This window comes from Alosa pseudoharengus, unplaced genomic scaffold (genome assembly GCF_046254945.1).
Source record: "Alosa pseudoharengus isolate Yale_2024_CS ecotype anadromous, Long Island Sound unplaced genomic scaffold, YU_APseudo_1.1 YU_APseudo_1.1_scf_5, whole genome shotgun sequence".
NCBI lineage: Eukaryota > Metazoa > Chordata > Actinopteri > Clupeiformes > Clupeidae > Alosa > Alosa pseudoharengus.
The window spans coordinates 7,312,587-7,335,889 of record NW_027468837.1 but is presented as its reverse complement, the minus strand read 5'-3'; the positions used below and the strand labels follow the sequence as shown (position 1 = coordinate 7,335,889).

Below are 23,303 nucleotides of genomic sequence, written 5' to 3'. Positions count from 1 at the left end.
GTAGTAGGCAGACAATCTGTTTTGTTTTGCGAGCAAATACATTTAGCAAATAGTTTATAAATGGAATAAAGCTCCTTAAAAATGATCACGGAGGTCTGATGTGAATGACACCTAGCTGAACCAATAAGACGACATAGAATTAATTTAGCTTGGCTGTTAGCCTGGTCGGGACCAGGCTAGGTGCAGAGAATAAATCCCCATGGTAGCCTAACTTATGTGCCATCTCTTTTGTGGAACCAAGTCAAGGCTAAATTCATCCAGGATAACATAAAAATCCAAGCTTAATCCCTTATCTAGGTTTTGTGAAATACCCCTGTGGTAGATTTGACTGGGACCAAATTACCTTTTATCAACAACGCAACAAAGAACTCCATTGCCCATCAACCTATGCGGCAAGAGGGACATTCACCAAGAGAACTCTGGGAAAGAGAAGTGTGAACCATTTTCTCTCTTAGCTAGTAGGCTACTATCGTTAGCTTTAGGATCAAGCATTTACATGCAAACGCGTAAGCCTAGACGTGGCTTTTTGCAGGGCTTCAAGTTGCGTCCGACAGTGAAGCATAACAGAATTTGCATATAATAATTTGAAGTAAGGGTAAGTCATAACATGCTGAAACGTATGGTTCATTTGCAAATTGAGAAAGGTAGAATCCGAACGCGCTTGTGGTTACAACAGGACGTCGCCATCTTGATTGCCTGGGCCCTGCGCGCGACGTTAATGTTTTATGTTAACTTGTTAACTGGCGACCAGACAAGCTTAGCTGTTTACCATATCCTTTAATATGGACATAATATACGTGTAACAGTATTTATACACAGATTTAGTGTAATGACAAATTTCAAACCTTGTTGTTTAATGTGCTAACGTGGACAACCATCGGTAATAAGATCTCTGATGATTAACGTTAACGTTTGCAGCTAGCGCTTCTACTGTTTCAGGCAGCTAACATTCGTATGATAGCAGACAGCTGTAACGTTAAGCTTATAACTTTATAGCGGTAACTTAACGTTAATTTTGTTGGTGCTTTGGTTAGCTATTGTGAGAATGATCTCCCTAAATGCCACGTTAACCAAGAATGGAGAAATAAGCGAGCGAGATCTTGTGCCAGTGCAGTAGTCGCTGTTAACGTCGTCAATATAGTTTAAACGTAGCAGCTAACGCTAGGCCATGACTAACGTTACCAACATTTCATCGTTAACGTTAAAGTTGTTTTCCTGCTCGTCAGACAGATTAAGATACAAATATGTTCACACAGACCGGCTTCTACATATATCTAAATTTGATATAACAGTTGACAATTACCGAATGTTTAGTTTGGAGTAAGTTTAGTTTAGCTTGGCCTACTGCTCATCTTGGAGGCCTCCGCACGGAATTTCAACTTCTCAGTCTACTGTAATCACTCAATCTCAATCAAATGGCAAAGGATTTAGCATGATAAACGTCTGCAGGCCTAGCGTTACAGTAGATACCAAAGTGCTTTGGAGAGTTGAAGGTGCTTGTGAAGCTGGAAATGTAAATTTAGGCTATTTAGGTAGCTGCTAGTGTTAGCTAACAATGTCTGCTTTTTTGTAAAAATACAATTGTAATACACATGTCATTCAGTAAAATATGACATAAAGGAACTGTTGATAAATAATTGGACAAGCCTTAATGTTTAACTTTTGTGTGTGCTTGCAATAGTTTGGTAGATACATTTTTGGTTTCAGTTTTACAGCTTTTAACAGCTTCTCTTCCTCTTCCATCTTCAGTTTTCATTCATTGCCTACCATTTGCAAGGAATGGGAGGAGATAAACGGTGAGCGTTAAGTCAACATGGTCTCCAGTGCCTTTACATAACCTTTCACTAAACTTTCAGTTTAATGGAATAAAATCATGTAAATATAATTTATTTCAGGGTGAGTCGCTCTGAACGCAGTGGGCGATACGGCTCAGAGCAGTCCCGGGACGAGGGTGGCTGGAGAGATCGACGAGACAGAGATCAGGACAGGGGCTATGACTCTCATCGCTGGGGTGATGACCGTCGCAGTGACCGTCATGGAGATGGAGAAAGATGGTGGGGTCGGGACAGTCCTGAGGTTGGTGCTCTGTCAGTCTCACTGAAATTTGTTGATATTTGACTATTATTACCAAAAGTCTCCTCTGCATTGTAGCTTGATTGTTATTCCTCATTTTTGTATGTTGCTTTGGATAAAAGCGTGTACTAAAATCAGTGAATGTAAATAAATGTAAATGTACTTTGCAGAGGGGGAGAAAAAGGCGTAACAGCGATGGCTCAGATGATGGCCACCATTCGGATGGAGATTACTGTGAGCAGGACTACAGGGGTGAGCCTGGCGAAGAGAAGGAGAGCAAAACCATCATGCTGCGGGGCCTGTCGCTCAACGTAACAGAGCAAGATGTAAGTTTCCTCATTCCCTAACAGTCACTTAGATTTTCAACATGGTGGTGCCTTTAAGATCATCTTCAGACAAGAATAGAGTTCATTTAGGGCCTTTGGATGCTGGGTTTTATGCAGCTCCACTCCAGTGTAATTATTTTAATTGGTAAATATTTCTTTTTGTTGGTTGGTGTTAGATTCGGTCCGCCCTTGAGCAGCTAGAGGGACCCCAACCCATGGACATCCGCCTAATGAAGAAGAGAACAGGTGAGGCTTTGGCGCTGCGAGGTTCCTTTCTCTCCCAAATCCTGTGTCCACTGGGCCAATCTGCTTCCATTCCCAATCTGTTTTGCCATAGCAAAAAAGATATCAGGACCACCTTGTACAAATTAAGTTCATTCTCTAAGGGAAACACGTGACATTGTAAACATGGTCCTCCATTTATGGTTCTGCCAAAGGTAAGTTTCTGTGTGTAGTCCGATGCAAGCAGACCCATTATAAGAGGAGGGTGTTCTTCTTTTTCTTAATGGTCAGAGTAGTCACATTTATGGACTTAGGTGTGGGTGTGGGAATTGCACATTTAATCAGATGTCAGTTCAACTTTGGGTTTTTTATTAGATGTATCAGAAGTTTATTTAGTAATAAAAATTGCCAAAAGAAAAACAGCTTTCTGTCTTTTGAAGTGCTGTGCCTTAGAAATACCTCACCAATAAATATCAGAATAAGCATGTACAGCTGTGTGCTTGCGTTGAACTGACCTCTTTGATTTCCTTTGTAGACGACATGAAGTTGGACAGTGTACAGTTTTTTTCTCCTAATGGATAACCAAGACTTTGTTGCTATGGCAAACGATTGATCCGTTACTCCTCCACCGTTTTGGCCTGTATCAGGCTCGGAGGGGTTTTACGAAGCAGTTTGTGACAGTTTGAATGTTATGCCAATGAGCTCTTGAACTAACACGCCTCCCGTCTATATCTGAATGCCTTCTCTAGGTATAAGCCGAGGTTTCGCCTTCGTGGAGTTTTATCACTTGCAAGATGCTACCAGATGGATGGAGACCAATCAGGTTGCTTCCTAATCACCAAGTCTAGTGTTATACCTTGGGGATCAAAAATACAACTATCAAAAAAAAAGTCAAGAAAGGAAAAAAAATGAATCAAAGACTGAAACCCCATGAAAAGAATGGACTGTGTTAGGATTTTTGGAAGTTTCTTGGGAAGTCTTTTTCTCTGAAGTGTTAGTGGATAAGTTGCTAGCTAACCAAAACCTCAAATACGCATGATGACAAAAGTGTTGTCTGGGGAATTTGTTAAATGAAGACTCATTACTATTAGTAATGTCTCTTCTCATGGCTTTCAAGACCATTATCAGAACTATTCTAGGGTGTTAGACTACTTGGAAAGCCTCTCTTAGTAGTGTGCATCTATCAAAATGCACAATTTTGAAAATGTCCCCAATCTACGAAATCTGTTTCTCATGGTCTCATGTTAAGCTTTGGGTCACTCAAAAAGACTTTTGCAAGATAATTTTGTAATTAGCCCTTTCTGTATGCATTCATAGCTTGTGCTTAAATAGACCTGACGGGGTTGTGTGAGCTCCCAGGAAAGTGAGAGTCTAGGACGTACCCTTTTTTGTACACTCTGTTCCGGCTCCTTCCGGACACTCGGGTCCCAAACACCGTCAACACATGCACCCCATGCACACATGCGTGCACACACACACACACACACACACACACACACACAGTTCAGCCAGCAAGGGGGTCCCTCACCCCCCAACCCTGCCTTGCCTGCCTAGTAGTGGCTGTTCTTGGGCTGAGAGTTGGAAGGCACATGCCAAGAATCCTGAATGACCATGTCCTCTGACTTCCCTCCACAGAAACTGCTGATCATCCAGGGGAAGAGCGTGGCCATGCAGTACAGCAACCCCCGCCACAAGTTTGAGGATTGGCTCTGCAACTCAGTAAGTGGAAACTATTGCCAAGTTGGCTACATGCATCTCCCTATCCCAGTCACTCACACACAAAACCACAGGGAAGAAAGCAGTCTGGTAGTCAAGTGTACAGTCTGTACTTATAACAGGTGTGTTTTCAAAATGCAGTAGGCTGGCATGTCCTGAATCTTATCAGTCAAGCTCTGTCAGAATGTGGTTAATCCGGTTGGTAAAATTGCTCCTTTGTTCAACAACCTGAATGAAAAGGCAGTGTTAAAATTACACTACATTATCAAAATGTGTATTGATAAGGTTATGGTCTTTGTACCAGTATTGAAAACCAGTTTTGACATCAGTGCTGGTTAGCTAAAATCCAGTTATTTGCCGTTAAACAATCTTGTAATGTCAAGTCTAAATGTTCCAGAATTTCCCAATGCTATTTACAGTAAATAGTATTGCAGGTGATGCCTAGGTGAGGTTGTATTCCAGAACTATATAAATACTGTTGTAGCCAGGTGTTACTGCTTTGGTAGAAGTAGGGGTTTGTGTGGAGAAAAGGGTGGGCAAACTTACTCTGAGAGATCTGGTATGTGGCAGTGTTGAACCTGCAGTTCCACTAGCCTTTTCCCAGGTAACCTTGCCCACCCACCCCTATATTGAACCTAAGGTAAGTACTGTGTTCCTGAGAGAAGACCTGAGAGTTAGCCAGTAGCTGCTGTTGTCAATTAAAAAAACGCTCTGACCGGTTACTTGCAGTGCGGCCTGTACAATTTCCGGAGAAGGCTGAAGTGCTTCAGGTGTGGCGCTGCCAAAGCAGGTAAGTAGAGTCCGACTTGGAGGCCACACCCATCGCTATGTCCTCCACTCCACTACTGTCAAGTCAGTCTCAGCCATGCCCTGGTGTCATTGTCAGTTCCCATATTTCTCTGTCATCAGGGCCTTGATCTTTATTGACACAAATGTTAACCAATCCTCTGAAAAGGGCTATTCTAAAACACTCTAGCATTCACTGCTAATGCTTAGGCTAACTACCATATATGATCCACACTCATTTCAGTAGGCAGCCAGCTGATGATGCCTCAGTCATTTGTTAGCATTAGCAGCAATGTGCTTGACTGAGGCGGCCATGTCCTCTGGTTTGACAGAGCAGCGTTGTAAAGCTGCGGTGAGGTTGAGGTGTCTTGTCTCTGTTTGCGTCATCAGATGCTGACACCCCGAGTACCACTGGCACCACGGATGCGCAGCCCAGTGGGGATTATTATGGCGACAGTAAGCGATCTTGCTGCCTTTATCTGTATATACATATTTTTTGTTTATTGCGTTAAAGGTGCAGTCAGGGATTGTGCCGGAAGTCACATTTGTTTGTGTTTATGTTTATATTTAGATTTATTAGCAGACACTATTAAGCAAAATAAATTGCATTATATTTTATCCAAGGACCAAACGAAACACACCAGAGAGGTAGCTCACCCCTACCTTCAGTATTCCCAGAGAAACTCCACGCAGGGTTTTGTTTTGGGGGACAGGCAGCCCGCACTTTGTTTCCAGTTTTCGGAGTCTGGGCTGCCTACAGAGACTGGAGTTTATTAGTGTGCTCACGGAATGGGCAGCTAGCGGTTGTGATGAGATGATTGTTGAATGTGACAAATGTTATGGACTTGAAATCGCCGAAAATCCCTGACTGCACCTTTAACGTTATTATGCATAGAAGTTTTGCATAATCATACTCAAACAGTGTGGTTAATATTTGCATAACTGCAGTGGAGAGGAAACGTTCAGTAGAATGTAATGTTCACAAACTCAAGTATACACGTGTGTCAAGTGTCCTAACTGCATTGGGAAAGGACCTTTTTCAAGTTGAGTGCTGAATTGTGAATTTGTGTGTGTGTGTGTGTCAGCAATTATCCTGAGGAACATTGGTTCTTTGTCCACGGTGGAGGGGATCATGACCGCCCTGGCGCCCTATGCCAACCTGTCAGCAGGAAACATCCGGCTCATCAAGGACAAGCAGACGGGCCAGAACCGCGGCTTTGCTTTCGTCCAGCTCTCTTCGCCCCTGGTACATCACCCATTCTAACCTTTTACCATTTACATTCTAATAATTTCTTTTGCAAAAAAAGGCCCTTATGTAAGCAACTTTCTTGCAAATACATGCAAACCTTTGCATCGACTGCTTCCAGGCACATAGCTGCAAAAGCTGCACAGCTAGGGTTGGGCACTGAAACTCTGTTCCAATAGGTAACCAGGTAACAATGTGAATTTCGGTGTCTCATTTCAATGCCACTTAAGTCTCGGGCGCTTTTTTTTAATACGAACCATCACTGCATGTCATACACCATCTGTAGCATCTTGCTTTGATAGCACCACATTCTATATACAGTTAGCTAACATAAACACTTCAAGATAAGCTTAAAGCAGAGGGGTGCACCACATAGGCTAGTGGACCGTGTTTGACAGCTTGCGTTCAATGCCATTGCCGAGTAGCCTACTTTAAAGCAATGTCACAAGCACTTGTCTAAATCTAGCAAATAACTACACAGAAGCAAAAAGCTCTTAAACAACACCAACAGCCTAGTTTACACAAAAACTTGCTAATGCGCTAACTGGCATCTATTTAAAATGTTATCAGCAAAAATGTAACGTGAGAGGTTTGTTTTACGTTATGTTCTAAACCAGTGTTTCCCAAAGTCTGGGTCGCAGGAGATTTTATTTGGGTCGCCAGCACAATTTATGTTGTGTTATAGGCCTACTGATACCATTTGTCATTTGATACCAGGAAAGCTAACAGTTTTCTATTAGGATGTAGATTGTTAACTACCACAGTCACGGTTTTGTCATAAAAGCTCATGAAACTGGCGCATGAAACTGGGGGACGAACGCATCGCAGAGGGGGTGTGCCAGCATGGATATCTATCTCTCAAAATCAGGGTACCCGCGGAGTCTTAAAAGTATTAAAAAGTATTAAATTTCATTTTCCTAAATTAAGGCCTTAAAAAGTATTGAATTTCACCTCAAAGTCTGGAATTTTTTCACGGAGGTCTTAATTTTTCAAATGATCAGTAGATTTAGTCTAATATCCTCACGTAGCGTAAATCACAAGGATTAAAGTTCTCCGTCATACGACGGATTTCCGTCAATTTGATTTTAGAAATGTCATATTTGAGATCGATGCAGATCCGGCAAGAAAAAAAATAGGGGGTGGTCTATCACCTTTTCTTTTCCTTTTTTTAAGGCAACTACAAATATTAGGTCCGATGAATGAATGTGTGTGATGGTAAATGTTTAAAGACCTAATAGTGTTCTTGAGAACTTTCTGTGTCTCAGAGATCGCTCAAGAAGATACGTCAGCCATGAGTTTCGCTTTGTTTATGTTGTACACGCTTGTCTCATTGGCCTGGGGCGGTTGCTTAAAAAAAAAAGAACACGTCTGGAGGACGGTCTAAAAGTTGGATTATAGTGACACAATTGAGACAGCTGATGAGGTTGCCCAATCCGTTTTTTTTCTTACTATCGCGAACTCTTGTCAGGGGAGGTCATTCATTTTGGGTGTCACCTATGACTTGAACAGATAGCCTGCTATGCCACCCGATGTACTATTATTGTTACAGTTTTTAATCAATGCAACTAACTTTATGTGTAAAGCGACGCAATATAAACCGTAGCCTATGCCTCCCGTCTGTTATGACATGTACAACAATGTTTTTCACAATTTGCGACGGAAGGTTTTGACTGAGCGTGTTAACAGTTCGCGACATTATTATTTTATGTTGAGTAAGGGGGTCAGTCGTGTTTATGACTCACAGACAGCCTTGTAGCCTGCTTAGGCTTCACTTTTAACGACAGTAGGAGCGTATGTTGACAAAAAATAACCATGCAATTAAAATAGTCAACTTAAAACTTTGCTATTATTAATGTATAGCACAAAACCCTAACCAGTAGGCCTACCAGAACCTCGCATATTAGCGTCATGATTTGTGTACGTTTATCTATGGCTGATCGTTTTTGCGCTAAGTAGGCTACGCATGTTCTTTCATAGCGCAACACGACCTGTCCCTCACGATATCGCAACCTCTTGTCAACCTTATACAATCTGTTGCTGAAGACAAAAGCACCCTCTCCAGATTGTCGTTATCAGATGCGCAGACCTCCTGCATGAGCACACACAGTATTGCTGCTCATTGGAAAACTGAGTTGTCTGTAAAACTCAAAATTACCATGTTTTCATTAAATGCGGATGAGGCAACAAATGGAAATATGAACAATATCTAGACTGTTCTGATTCGTTACTTTGATGAGGAAATGTGAAGTCTTGCAAACTTGATCTTATAGATTTTACTTGGTGTTGAATTGCATATTAACAAGAAAAAAAAATCTCCCCTTTAAATACTTTTGGCCTGAAGTAATTAAATAAGAGTGTAAGTTAAAGCTACAATATTGCTGCAGTAGAATCGAACAGCAATGGCTAATCAGCAATGGTCAGGGATGGTATTGAAATATTGTTTTGTTCATCAGGAAAACTCAATCGCAATCAAGAACACTCTCAATTCGCTTATTCACATGCCGGCCATTGGCGGCTAAAACGAGGCTACAGGGTACACAAACCATAGGATTGTTATGTTCTATGCATTCACCTGTAGGTGGCATTAATTATATAGTAACTTAAGAGTACCCTGTAGCCTCGTTTTGGTCTTTATTTGGTGCTTTACTTTGCTGTTTGCATCTTTTTGTACATTAAAAACCAATAAGTCGCGACCGCAAAAGGGGTGCTATCTCTATAGGTAGATATGAACAACGTATGACTTACGGCTTGAAAAAAGTTTTTTTTTTCACTTTAATCCCTGAAATCAGGTTCTATTCTGTGTAAATTTGTCCATGAAGCAGGACATTCAGTCACGTTACTACCGCGACAAATCTTTGCGTTGCCACTGCACTGCTGTCATGTTCATGTTGGCATGTGCAAACACTTGTAAACAGTAATTATTTGCAGGGATGGATTACTGCATGGGCCTACTGGGCCCAGACCCAGGGGCCCAAGGGGTCAGGGGGCCCTGAAGCTCAAGCCTTTGCATGGAATCATTGCCTCAATATCAACAAATCAGGATGTAGGCTATGAATATGATTGAATTTAGTATTGGCCATCCCCAAAATGCACCAGAATACAGGAAATCACATCAAACAAATTAAAACATTTCTGGGGGAGGATCCCCAAAACCCCCTCCCACATATACGACAATTAGTGGGGGGCCCTTAATACATCTGGGCCCAGGGGACCGAAAGTTCATAATCCGCCCATGATTATTTGAGGTTTAATCTTACCTTTAAAATTATTTATTCTATCCGAATGGGTGCGATGTAGGTATTAAATTTCATCTGAAGTGGTATTAAAAAGGTCTTAAAAAGTCTTAAATTTAGGTCTGACAATTCTGGGGGTACCCTGAAAATGAAACCGTTCTGTGGGGCGCCTGCCATGTACCTCGCAGTTGCAAACTGCAAGGGACATGAATCTGCCTATTTGCACGAACATTAATAGATACCAGCTCCTCAACTTTACCGATTAAAATCTAGTGACCGTGCTGTCAACTAAAGCAGACATCCATAGGCCGGACATAAGGCCATTCAATTTGCATACAGTTTCGATTGCAGATGCAATCTTTAAAGTTAATAGCAACCTCCTCACATTCTTATTTCTGATTTAAAATGCACAACAGTGCATTATAGTCTACAATTTAAATCGGATTTTTTTAAACACTATTCCTCTCGTTTTCTACCTCGCTAACTCCAAAGTAAAGGCGCATTCTTCCGGCTATTGCGCAAACGCCTCTTGTTCTGATATAACGACTAGACAATATAATATAATACAACAATACAATATAACGACTTGAGTTATTTGCTGTTTACATTGGAATTGACATCCAGTGTTATGGACACATTTGTCTGCAACACAACGTAGCCTACAACATTTTATTTTTTTAGAAATACAGGAACAGCTTACTATGCTGACGAATGACGACTGCGCAACATGCAAGAATTTCCCCTACTCTCGGATGCGCATTAAAACCGTGTTCAACCGTGTTCAAAGCAGGGATCCTATAGCAATGTATGGTTGGGGGAGGCATAGAAAAGTTGGAGAACCTGTGGCCTAAAACAATATTGGTGGTTGCAGGGTAGATTTGAAGTGAAATGGGTCGCGATGGTCTGTTATTTTTGAAAAGTCGGTCGCCAGAAAAAAAGTTTGGGAAACACTGTTCTAAACTTCCGAACTTACATAATGACATTAATCTTTCATATATGCATGAGGCCCATATAGAATCACAATGAATTTGAAGCTCATGCTGAAAGTTTGCTTGTAGAAACATAAATATGTAGGTGACGTATACCTCAGCTGCATTGATATTTCCGAGCTGTCAAAGAGGCTACGGAACCATCACCACACGATATCGCTAATTAAGCTTCTCTAACGGCGGGTAGCATAATGTTTTGCACATAGCCTAGTTGCTGTTAAAATGCCGGCATATGTAACATGTTAAAATGAATTATTGTGTGTTGTGGGAAGACAAAATTTGAGAACACATTGGATAAACTTGAAAGCTGACTCCATAGATAAGACTACTTGCAATTGCGTTGTTTATGACCTGGCAGTTCAGAAAGATTGATTAGGCTACTTGCCATTGTGTGTACATCAATGGAAGCTGTTTTAATATTGCAAGCCATCTGCAATTAGAATTATGCCTAGAAGTGATGAAACTACAGATATTGATAATAAACTAAATATATATCAATTTCATGTTCAAATGCGTCATCAATAAAAAAAAAAGCTATTCCGTTCCCATTGGTTTGGGCATTTTATTGTAAAAACAAAGTACCGGTTCAAGCACCGTTTTGGCACCGGCATCATTTTAAAAGTATTTATTTAGCACTGGTATCGGATAAAACCCAAATGATACCAACCCTATGCACAGCTAAACAAACTTGTTTAGACTTGATGAACCATAGTGGTTTTATACATGAGGGAACAGAGCATAACTCCTTACTCTACCCATATTCTACTCCTTACTCTACCCATCATATTCTACTCCTTACTCTACTCCATCATATTCTACTCCTTACTCTACCCATCATATTCTACTCCTTACTCCTTACTCTACCAATCATATTCTACTCTTTACCCATCATATTCTACTCCTTACACTACTCCATCATATTCTACTCCTTACTCTACCCATCATATTCTACTCCTTACTCTACCCATCATATTCTACTCCTTACACTACTCCATCATATTCTACTCCTTACTCTACCCATCGTATTCTACTCCTTACTCTACCTATCGTATTCTACTCCTTACTCTACCCATCGTATTTTGCTTCTTCAGGAGGCCTCCCAGCTGCTCACAATTCTGCAGGGTTTGCAGCCACCACTCAAGCTAGATGGCAAGACCATAGGCGTGGACTATGCAAAGAGTGCTCGCAAGTATGTGTGAACAGTTGTTTTTCTACGGTTGTCTGTTCAGATATGTTTGTTTGTTTTGTTTTTTGACCTGTCTCCTATATTTATGAAATGTGGCATGCAAATAACCAAGTTTGGGAATTCTTTGATCATTTTCTTTTACCTGATGGCATTTTAGGGATCTGCTGTTGCCGGATGGGAACCGTGTCAGTGCGTTCTCTGTGGCCAGCACGGCCATCGCTGCAGCCCAGTGGTCATCTAGTCAGGTAGGCCTCCCCAAACCAGTAGTTCCTCTAAAAGCATCCCTTTTTTGATTATTATATTCTCCATGCTTTACGTGTTAAACTTTTTTTTTTTAAACTATTGCCCTTTTATGCTTTTATCTGCTTTTGTTTATATAAAGCACATTGAATTACCCTTGTGTATGATGCGGTATACATTGTGGCTATTAGTAGAACAGTACTGATAAGAATTATGTGTTCACATGGTCGGTCTGTCTGTCTGTCTCTCACCCCAGCCTCAGCAGGTGGATGTAGGCTCTGAGTACAGCTACCTGGAGGAGGGTTATGTGCCTTTTACACCGGTGAGACTACCTACCTCCACAAAACATTCTCTACATATGATACTCCCCTGTACACCATTTACCATCAAGATATAAGATATGAACAGATATGGCCTAGAGAATTGGTGGTCTGGATATTGTAGTGTTAATATATGGTGTGTTGTGTTGTGTTCTGTTGTCAGGAATACCAGGCTTATTACCAGCAGGCTGCCGGAGCAGTAGAGCTCAGCCAGGGCAACGGCATCCTGGGAGGTGGGTCCTCCTTTTATTCTGGCATTGAAACTCTCAGACATGTAAACCGTGCGCTAGCGCTCCAAATATGCAGCATTTAAGTGTTGTTCTGTTGTTCCCCCAGCTGCCCCAGGGGTGAAAGTGGTCCCCGCAACCTCGGTGGTGATTTCGCAGACGGCTCAGGTGTACCAGCAGCCACTACTTGTCGGTCAGACCAGCCAGGTGAGACGCGTTAACCTCTCTGTAGTAGCTCTAATGTGGTGTCCGACTCCCGTCATCATCTTAATACTGACATGGTGATTAATGACCACGTGCTCTGCCATGTGAACTTGTGAAGCTTCTTTACAGTCGGTCACACTTACTTACTTAACTTACTTACTTACTTACTTATTGGGGGCCTAGCACCGAAGGTTCAGGACCCCATTGTGTTTCTATGTATTTTTCTTATTATACTTTCTTCCATGGGAGTCTATGGCAGCCCATAGAAGCGTCTGGTAAAAAGTTTTGAAATTTGCCACACTGATTGGGGACAGTCCCCAGTTTATTTCATGTTTGCACTTCAAGCACCATCTAGCGCCATCAATGGGTCAAAGTTGGCATTACATTCATGCGATTAACTTTTGAACCGTATGCCCATTTTGATGTTGCCGAGTTCAACGCACCCAATGACGTAAATTTCCGCCATGTTCCGCCATCGAAAACACTGAAACGTTATTGAATATTATTCAATATTCGTTATTGAAACTTGATATTGAATTTATGTGCTACAATGCAGGCCTGTTAACTGTATATATATTTTATTTATTTATTTTCTTCTTGCTTTGCACTATGCAGTCATTGCTCGGTGTGCCTCAGGTGGAGGGTAAGCCCCAACCGGTCATCTCTGCCAGCGTCTCCACGCCTGCGGCCTCTGCTGCCATGGCAGCAGCTGCAGCCACCAACACATCTGCTGGTGACAAATCAGGTGAGGCCATGAGCACCTACCAGATGAACAAGTTAATGAACAAATGTGTTTGTGTTTGTGGAGTTCATTATTGTCTTGTCATGTGCCACCCCCACCCCCCCACACACACCAGCTCCCGACACATCCACCTACCAGTATGATGAATCCTCGGGTTATTACTATGACCCTCAGAGTGGCCTTTATTATGACCCCAACTCGCAGGTACGTCCTCCTCTCGTTCATTTTTAATATATAAATATACATTTTATTTAGGTGTATGGAAAATCTTTGATTGGTGAACCAGTCCACAGCTTGTTAGTGTTGTTCACATTGATTTCCACCCTGCTTGCAGTACTACTACAACTCTCAGACGCAGCAGTACCTGTACTGGGACAGTGACAAACAGAGCTATGTGCCGGCAGCGGACGGCTCTGCCCAGGCAGCAGCCTCGGCGTCTGGCACCCCTGGCAAAGAACCCAAGGAGAAGAAGGACAAGCCCAAGAGCAAGACTGCTCAGCAGGTTAGCCCGTGCTGCGTGCCGCTCACGATCACAGATACTATCTGCTATTACCACAAAAGAGAAAAGGGAGGGATGATATCAAAAAGGATCAGTGACGTGGGCATTCCACAAAGCTGTGTCACTATGACCCTTCACTGGAGCATAGTGCCAAAATATGTAGCCTGTATGAACATGCTTGTGAGGGGTGTTTTAGTTACATGGAAATACTGAAGTACCGATTCGCAGCCACAGGCTGCCTTGTTGTACTGTCTTGATTTCTAGGCCATCCTTAAAAATATTCTTGTTTGCAGTAACAGCCAAAAAAGAAATAAAAAAATGGGTCGGTAGGTAGGTCAATATTTTTTTATTTTTTTTCAAGATTCAAAGAAAAGTACAATTTTGGTCATGGTGATTACGTAGGTATGAATTTAAACAAATGTGCATATTGTGACGTAACTGACTGGGTCCTCAACCCGTGCCTTCAGGCACATCCTCAATCTGATGCAGGTTATATAGACCAGCCTTTCTCAAACTTCTTTGACCTGAGGCCCAGTCATGACAGACTTTGGGGTCATAGGGCTCATCTACACGTACCCAACCCCACTTCCCCCCCCAATCAAATTGTCATTATCATTATCACAATCATTATTATGCCTATATTGTTATACTTGCACTTTCACTTAAATGTTTTGTGAAATGCACATCAGAGGACTGCTTCACTAATGTAAGATATAATTAGTTTCATTGCTTTTGCATGGTTGCATGATGCTTGCATAAGAAAAGAAATACTTCTCAAAACAGCAACAATTATATGGGTGCTATTGTTTTGGGATGTTTCCCTAATGCAAGCATCATACACTGGTAGGAAATGGAGAAAAAAAAAAACATGTTTTTTAATGAAGTTTAATTTGAATGCCTGAATGTAAGGATTCAGGAAACACAGTACCAGCTTTTTTGGCGAGCAGATAGGTGTAAATCACTGATCTGTTGATCTTTAACAGATAGTAAGAAGGCTACAATAGCTTTTGGCCACGTTATATTCAAATGTGAATATACAATACTCTGCGCTATACTTAAGCAATATAGCACGAGTGAGAGTGGGGTGGGTCATGGATATTCCCATGGGTGTTGTTCGGCCGTAGCCACGAGGCCGAGTGGCGCAGGCAACAACAGCCGTGGGAATATCCATGACCAATCCCACGATCACGAGTGCTATATTGCTTTTATACAACAATTCTACCACAAACGAAATAATCTGAAAACACCCCAATATTGTTTAAAAATGTTATTTTCGACATCGTTCTTACGCATCAAAAAACAGTTCCCTTTTCGATAGACAGCGTCTTGGTTGCTAGGTAACCAACATTCCAGATCCCTCTTTACGGGTCTTTGTGGTTTACGTGTCTTATTGAAAGAAATGTTGAAAGTCGGGCTGAAATCACATTCATATCTAGCTTTGCTGCATGCATGTTACAAGGACACTGGGCCATGTCATGTAAGGGACATGGTACTGCAAAAAAACGGAAACATAGCCTACATTGCAGAACCACTCAACTTTATTAATTTATGGTGAATAAATGTTACACTACTGTGCACAGCCCCATATGTTTTTCTGACACGATGCTAGCACGTTAGCAGCGGTTAGCTAAGGCCCTACACAATGCTGGCAATGCTGAGAACAATTAGCATCCTCGTTAATCTTACTTACATTGAGTTAACTGTGTGGCTTAATCCACAGATGTGGTGAAGCACTGTTTCGTTATGGTTTGCTAAGGAGTAATAGCCTAGAAATCTAGACGCACCCTAGCGGCGGCAAATTAATTTGCTCAGCCTGTACGTCTAGTATCGAACCATAGGAATTTCTATTGGCTTTACACCGTGGATGTTCTCCAATCACAGCGCTCTATTTCGTTAGAGAATCTTAAGGCGGGCTTAACAGGATAACGACATCCTGCGACGGTGAACAACCATAGATATATATATACTGACTAGATGTCGCCTTCTGCTTCTCAGCATGCGTCAACACCGCCGCCATCTTTGAGCGGGGATCTGAAGCTCTAAACTAGTTCTCCCGTATTGTCAGTGTTACCTATTTAGCGACGCTTGGCCATCCCCAGCGATAGAAAACCTTTTTAGCGATTAGCGACAAATTTGGGAACTTCTCACAATGATGGCAAACTCGGTTTCATTGTTGAAACGTCAGAAAATCACCTTTCTCATGGCTTTTTCATTTGTGAATTAAGCTACATCTCGTTCGCCCAAAGCATTGACCCATGATTTTGAAAGTAACGACTGGCCTATGTAGTAGCAGACCATGTTAAAGCACGGAAGTAAATGTTCTACAGATCTACAGCAACTTCTGGTGAGATTACAACTTACATGAGTCAACGAGACGAGAGGTATGTGGCCTCAACCAGAGCCTGTCTACGGAGATCCTGTATACTTTCATTGTATCGAACCTGGTTGCAGTTCACTCATTGTCCCTCTAGGGGCCGCCGATAGCTAGTGCAGAATGAATGGGAGTCTATGGGGCTAGACGGGTAAAATGTATCTTTATTATCGTCAAAAGCTTAGTTTTTTCTAGACTCGACCATAAACACATGCCTGTTAGTTGGAACAACCCAAAAAACTAGATAGTTGCTTGAGATTTTGACGATTTATGGTGATTTTATTTTCGTTAGATCTTTGCCTAGATTGACGCTAATGCATTATAGAGGAGTGGATCACCGCGGCAAGATGGCGTCTCGATTGACTCATTCGTTCCAATGAACAGCAGTAGTCAAGGCGACATCTAGTCAGTATATATATCTATGGTGAACAACAAGGAAGGTGGCTATGGCGAACGAAGAGCGTTTTTTTGAATCGGCATTGGCGTCAACTTTGGAGGAGTTGGACTTGTGCTTTTCTTTGAAAGTAGAGCAACACAATGCACTTAAGTCATTCCTTTCGAAGAAGGATGTATTTGCCGTTTTGCCGACCGGATACGGATATGGTCGTAGCGCTGGCCTATTGCATGCCTAGGCAGTTTGAAAGACAATTCTCTGCCCGCCCCTTGGATTAAGCAGGTGAATGATTCGATACCAGACTATACATTTCAATGATATAGGATGGCCCGCCAGACTAAAGGAGTAACCCATTGCTTAAAATAGTGGAGAGCTGGGATGAGAACATTGTGTCAAATCTTCGCATTGTATCGCGGAGTGATTTATTATTAGCTGTGCAAAATCTGAGTTGAAATGTCCAGGGATATTCCAACTCATGGAACGTCTCTCGGCCAATCAGAAACAAATAAATAGTTCCGTAGAACCCAATTGTTGTATAAAGTGTATTACAGTCTATGCTCTGTTTCTATGGAAGTTCCAAAAATCATTGTCGTTCTATTAAGTGTCGTTAAACAATTAAATAGCTTCAACCGGTTGAAGCGGAGCTTTGATACCAACGTTACTGATTAGTTTCAGTTTCTCTCGCGCAGACTCCTGCATTGAATGAACGCTCATACCACCACTTTATTGTATGCCTCCATGTTTAATGACATCGATAGCAGAAACGTTTGTTTTCTTTTTTTGTCGGTCCGCGGTATCTTGATCAACTGTGCAGTAAATTATCAGACGAAGCACCGGGCCTAATTTCACTCCACGACTCTGTGGACAAGCAGTCTCCACGTTGCGGACCCATATTTTGAGAAATGCTGAATAGACCACAACCAATTTCAATTCTTAAACACGGTCACCGTTAGACTAGAGGGGAGAAGGGATGGGAAAAGATCTGGCACAGTTCTTCCAGAACTTCGTGCCAAGTAAAAGTGTTGTCGAGATGTTTGTGTCAATGAAACGAAGCGTATAGGCCATAGTGTGAGCTGCGTAAACCAATAGTGTAGAGCTGACGCCACAGGGTTTTATTTGAGAGAGCCTATGTTTGTATGTAGGCAATTTATATTCACAATACTTAGGCCTACTAAAATAAAATCGGTCAGTCTTAACGCAAGTTTACAACCGGCAAGTCGGTCAGACTAAAAGGGGGAAAAATATATATATTTGGGTCGGTTCTAAATTAACAGGGTCGGTCGGGTTACGGCAAACGAAAATATTTTTAAGGATGGCCCTATCTATTGTTATTTGTGACTGGATCTGGGGAGAACCCTTTTTTTTTTTTTTGTTGCTCTGTTTCAACCTTAAGATTCTGATACCAGTCTAACAACATTCTGGATAACGTCCCCTATCAACGTTGGTAGGATGGTATCAGAATCATAAGTTGGTGAGATTTGTCATGGGTTTTCCCAGATCCCATTACATTTGAAATGTTCATGTTCGATCATAGTCTTACTTCTAGGCCTCACTTAGTTAGGTGAAGTGACCCGTGATCCTCTGAACAGTGTGTTTTTCGATGTCAGTACATGATTGTTGTACCCATAACTCTCGGTGTTGTCTAGCATATTCATGTGTGCAGGCCCTTACCTTCTGTTTTTAATGTCACTGTACCTGCAGATTGCCAAGGACATGGAGCGCTGGGCCAAGAGCTTAAACAAACAGAAGGATAATTTCAGGGGCAGCTTCCAGCCCATCAGCCAGGAGGAGAGGAAAGAGGCGGCAGCGGCCGACGCCGGATTCACACTGTTTGAAAAGAAGGTAAGATCATGGTGGGAGAGGTGCCTGAGGGAGATTGCTAGGGTTGGGTTTGAGTAGCAGTAACAGTAGTAGTAGACAAGCAGTAACATTGGAAACCGATTAATGACATCCACAGTACCTTGCGTATCCATAGGGGGTTGCTCCAAAAACAAGCAATATGCATAGACTTCCCATGTTAAAATGTCCAACTTCACAGCTGACGTTGGTCGTGTCTCATTTCAGGGGCTACATGGTTCTAAGGCCAGATTCGTATACCGGTTGCGTCAAAGTAGCGCGGCTAGTGCTGTCCCATTTCGTGGGCTCCTTCGAATTCGGCCGACAAATCCACCCTTCTTTTCCCCGAAACGGAGTGCGCATCGGGTGTATGCTTCGCGGCCTACCTGGTCCCCCAAGATTCGATACGTTTATGACGTTTCATTCAAGACATGGCGAGACAGTCGGCAGAGCCTACACATGTAAACATTTAATAAACGGTTTAATAACATTTAAATTAAATGATCGGGATTCAATGTGAACTATGGTTAAGCTATGTAGCCGATTTCCGTATCAAACCGTAGAACCACTTTCTAAATAAATCTGTTCAAACTTTTCAAATTGAAATGATTTATCAACAAGTCATATTAATGCTCAGATATGATCACTGGTCAGTAGTCTATTAGGTCTACTATATTTTCCACGACTTAGGCTACTAGAAGACCGTTAAACAACACATTTAAAGACTAGTTGATGGCATTTTGCATAAAGGCTATAATTAGTTCAAGGGAGGATTACATCCACCAAAGGTTTATTAAAGCGTCTGTTTGTGACATCTAGCTTACGGACGGATAATAACAAATTAATTTTTCATAAATTATTAATTTGTCCATTAGCAAAGCGGCAAATACCATTTCATCAGTTCAAATGAACTAATGTGTTTGAACCGCAGCCTGACACACACGATGCTGCTGTAGATCACAACATAGTTTTCGCGAGGTGTAGCCTAACATAGCCAGTAAGCCTAAAGCAAGTCTGATTACTAACATTGTAAATGTGCATTAAGAAAATAGCCTACTATAGCGATCTATTTTATGTGGCAAAGGCATGTGGTCATGATGCTTTGTGCATGATCGAGATAATGAAAGACATCTAGCCCTAACACAGCACAACAAGAGATGAAAACCTCTGCTAAATGGATGCTCAGCAGCTGAACCACAAATATATTTGTCAACGTTGCAGTTGGAAAAACGAATCGGTCTACAAGCCAGGTCAGTTAACAAGTAAGATGAAGTGCAATATGATGCATGCAATCAGATATGTCTGCAAACGACCATTAGCTACAGTCACCACCATAAGTTACTCAACCGATCAGCTGTCTGGCTATAGGCTACGTTATACTGCCGTCCTAGCCAGGCTACCTTAACTGTTGATATTCCCTCCTAAGTTTTTGAAATTAGCCTACATGTCAGCAATCAGAGAAAGAAATTACGCTGCCCATGCCCACCCACCTCTTTAATGTTTGGTTTTAACCAGGCTCTGAAAGAAAAAGGCAAAGGCTACTCACATGAATATGCTCCAACTCCTTTGAAATCGCCATCTCTTGAAAAGTAAAGCGAACAAATTATTTAAAATTGGAGATGGACGAGGCAGGCAAAGGCTATATGGGCATGTACCCTCCTATCACATTTTTGACTAGTCTTATAATAAATTGACAGATGCCGCAATTAATTCCTTGATAACAATTCCTTTGCATTGTAGCCTGAATGTTGTTCTTAGGATAAGTGTCTGCTAAATTAATCAATGTAAACATGCTAAATGATAGGGAAAGGAGCAGCAGCTAAAAAAAAACTCAATCCTTTTAGTTTGGAAGGACTTGCATAATTGTATATCTTTTTAATAATTCAAATAGATTGATGATTGCTCTCACTCAGTTAGCCTAGTTCATATTATTGTAGCCTATACATTAAACGTAACACGTTGATCTGAAAGGATGCTTTTCACGAACATGAGTTAGAAAGATCAGTAGGCCTATGCCTACTCAGGCTAATGACGTAACAGATCCGTTCTTTTAGGCTAGACCGTCCCATTTAAAAAAACGTTGGTCCAGCCAGGTCCGGTCTATGCGGTCACAGAAGACCAGTGCTAGGTAGCACGAATGCTCCGAAGCATCCGGCCCCTGAAATGAGACACGCCCATGGATTCACTTACATATTTACTTGGTTCGGAGCAGCTAGCATAACAAACATGCCGATTCCCATAGCCTCATTTCATTCGTTGTCACAGAGGGGTTGTCCACTTAAACAATTTATGATGTCAGAATCTCAGTTTGTAACAGTTGGAGATGGGCTCCTCGAGGAGCCATTCCCAGAGCAGAGTTAAGTGAGTCGAGTGTGGTTTTGAGTTTGTACTTGAGTGGGTTTTTGAGTGCTCTGTATGCTCTCTTTGTGCAGCAAACGGGAGCCCTGGACCGACTGGTGTGTGAGTCAGCCAGGGCCGCAGAGGAGGAAAAGCCACAACCGCAGCAGCCTCCTCCCACCACATCCAAGGTCAGTATTTCTGCTCTCCAGTCACCATTAAGAGCCCTCTGGGTTTATGTTCAGAATGCAGTAGGCATTTAGAGCCTTTTGAGAAGCTGATGAAAATGAATACATGAGATTGGGGAAGGACTATTAAGATGTCATACAAAGTAGATCCAAATGTTTTTTATTTGTCGTCTTACTCCAGTTTAGACATGAAGCTTTGCCACAAGATTCAGAGCAGTTAAGTGTATAAGCCCTTTGTCTGTCTGTGTGTGTGTTTGCATGTAGGTTGGGCTGGTGGCGGCCTACAGTGGTGACAGCGAGCCTGAGGAGGCGGCTGAGCCAGACCGAGGCGAGGACGGCTCAGACAAGCTGACCGACTGGAAGAAGCTGGCCTGCCTGCTGTGCAGGAGGCAGTTCCCCAACAAAGAGGCGTTGCTCCGCCACCAGCAGCTGTCTGACCTGCACAAGGTACACCATTGATCCATTCCCTGCTAAATTCAGATAGTCCTGCAATCAGCTACTCTCCTGTGTCCATGTTTCCTACTTGATCTGCACCAGATGATGTGAGTCCCCTTTTATGGGACTAGTGTTTTAGAGCTGTACAGCTAGTCCACCAAGTCCAGTGGACAGAAGATGTTCCATTCTCTACTCCTGATTTTAACAGCTCTCAGCTTACAGATGCTTGGCAGTGCTGTGTGTCTTTTTACATTTATTTCACATCGGTGTCCTCTTTCCTTTCAGCAAAATCTGGAGGTGCACAGGCGCTCAAAGCTGAGTGAAGAAGAGCTAGAGGAACTGGAGAGGAAAGAAACTGAGGTTAGTATCCTTATCCATTTTGAGATCAAGGGTTAAGTGTGTGGTGATGGGTTTGTATGTCAAGGTTTTGTAACCAAAGCTTTTTAATATTATTATTATTATTATTCCTGTCAAAAGTGATTATGTGAACAACTCCCCACCTTTCTATAAATAGATGAAATACAGAGACAGAGCAGCCGAGAGGAGAGAAAAATACGGTATCCCAGAACCCCCAGTCCCCAAGAAGAGGAAGTTCACCCCACCTCAGCCTGTGGTGTAAGTTTTGAAACATAAACTGTCCTTTATTGCATTTGCGTTTGCGTGCAAGCAATAATGTGTGTAGTTCCTGAATATTAGCTTAAAGCCATGTTGTTGAACCCTAGAGGCCTCTAATAGGTTTGAAAATGTTTTGGTTTGTTCTGCCACAGGAACTACGAGCAACCCACAAAGGATGGCCTGAACAGCGACAACATTGGCAACAAAATGCTGCAAGCCATGGGCTGGAAAGAAGGGTGTGGGTTGGGCAGGAACCGTCAGGGAATCACTGCCCCCATTGAGGTGAGAGCATGACACACACACACACACACACACACACACAGGCAAAGTGTGTCTTGTGCATGTACAACAAGGCTGAAAAACCCAATAAGATTTCACACAGCAATGGTTGGTTTTGTCAATATGCTGCATGCATACATACACAAAAGACCTGGAAATCCATTTGCATTATGGCTCAAATGTGGCATGTGTTTCCACTGCCCTCTGCAGGCCCAGATGCGGATGAAGGGGGCAGGGCTTGGCACCAAAGGCAGCCACTACGGTGTGGCAGACGGGGCCTCCTACAAGGACGCGGTGCGCAAAGCCATGTTCGCACGCTTCACTGAGATTGAATGAATGACTGACTTCCTAAACCTTATTTGAACCTTGATTGTTCTTCCCATGAGCTCTCCATCCTGTCTCATGAAACACAGGACCACGCCTCGAACTCTTCACGATGCAATAGTTTAACGGGTCCCTGAGATTATTTTGTTGTATATATGTACAGAGTGTGATTGTCCCTTAAAATGTGGAAATGATGTGGGTGAAAAAATGTGGGGGAACTCCTATGTTGGCATGATTGGCATATTGTAGAGTTTGTATGATACTGGTATGGTCTCGTTTTTGTACAGAGAATAAAAGAGACAACTTTACCATGTGCCTTGGTCAGTTTTTTTTTTTGCATGCCTTTATACAGTATAGCCATACATTTCTTATCGAGGGAAAGGCAGTTCAAATCTACATCTAAATAGTTTTGCATCTTGTTTGTATAGTAGTTGTATTTCCATAACCCCAAAATTCTCAACACTGTTTCACTTCAGGCTTTGCAGGTTATTGTTGTTGGCACCAGAGTACTGTCT

The 23,303-nt window shown here is 42.2% G+C and overlaps 1 protein-coding gene across 3 annotated transcripts; it reads left to right on the top strand.

Annotated features, from left to right (window-relative positions):
- Nucleotides 1–443: 443 nt before the first annotated feature.
- Nucleotides 444–23,101, top strand: rbm5 (RNA binding motif protein 5). 3 transcript variants are annotated; one of them, XM_076268507.1, is made up of 25 exons: nt 444–589; nt 1,750–1,796; nt 1,896–2,076; nt 2,244–2,399; nt 2,576–2,645; nt 3,371–3,444; nt 4,257–4,340; nt 5,067–5,127; nt 5,514–5,579; nt 6,209–6,369; nt 11,683–11,780; nt 11,935–12,022; nt 12,274–12,339; nt 12,501–12,570; nt 12,674–12,771; nt 13,384–13,513; nt 13,626–13,714; nt 13,845–14,012; nt 18,476–18,616; nt 21,043–21,138; nt 21,400–21,582; nt 21,856–21,930; nt 22,085–22,185; nt 22,338–22,467; nt 22,675–23,101. In XM_076268507.1, exons 2-25 carry the CDS (start codon nt 1,780–1,782, stop codon nt 22,798–22,800), a joined length of 2,529 nt encoding a protein of 842 aa, XP_076124622.1. In that variant the 5' UTR covers nt 444–589; nt 1,750–1,779; the 3' UTR covers nt 22,801–23,101. The 3 variants fall into 3 exon arrangements, with proteins under 3 accessions (XP_076124622.1, XP_076124621.1, XP_076124623.1); XM_076268506.1 differs by having other exon boundaries at nt 444–595; XM_076268508.1 differs by lacking the exon at nt 444–589 and adding an exon at nt 729–880.
- The last annotated feature ends 202 nt before the right edge of the window (nt 23,102–23,303 follow it).

Coding starts and splice junctions, on each gene's coding strand:
- rbm5 (XM_076268507.1), top strand. Junction 2,400..2,575: donor TCAACGTAACAGAGCAAGAT/GTAAGTTTCCTC, acceptor GGTTGGTGTTAG/ATTCGGTCCGCCCTTGAGCA. Junction 6,370..11,682: donor TCCAGCTCTCTTCGCCCCTG/GTACATCACCCA, acceptor TTGCTTCTTCAG/GAGGCCTCCCAGCTGCTCAC.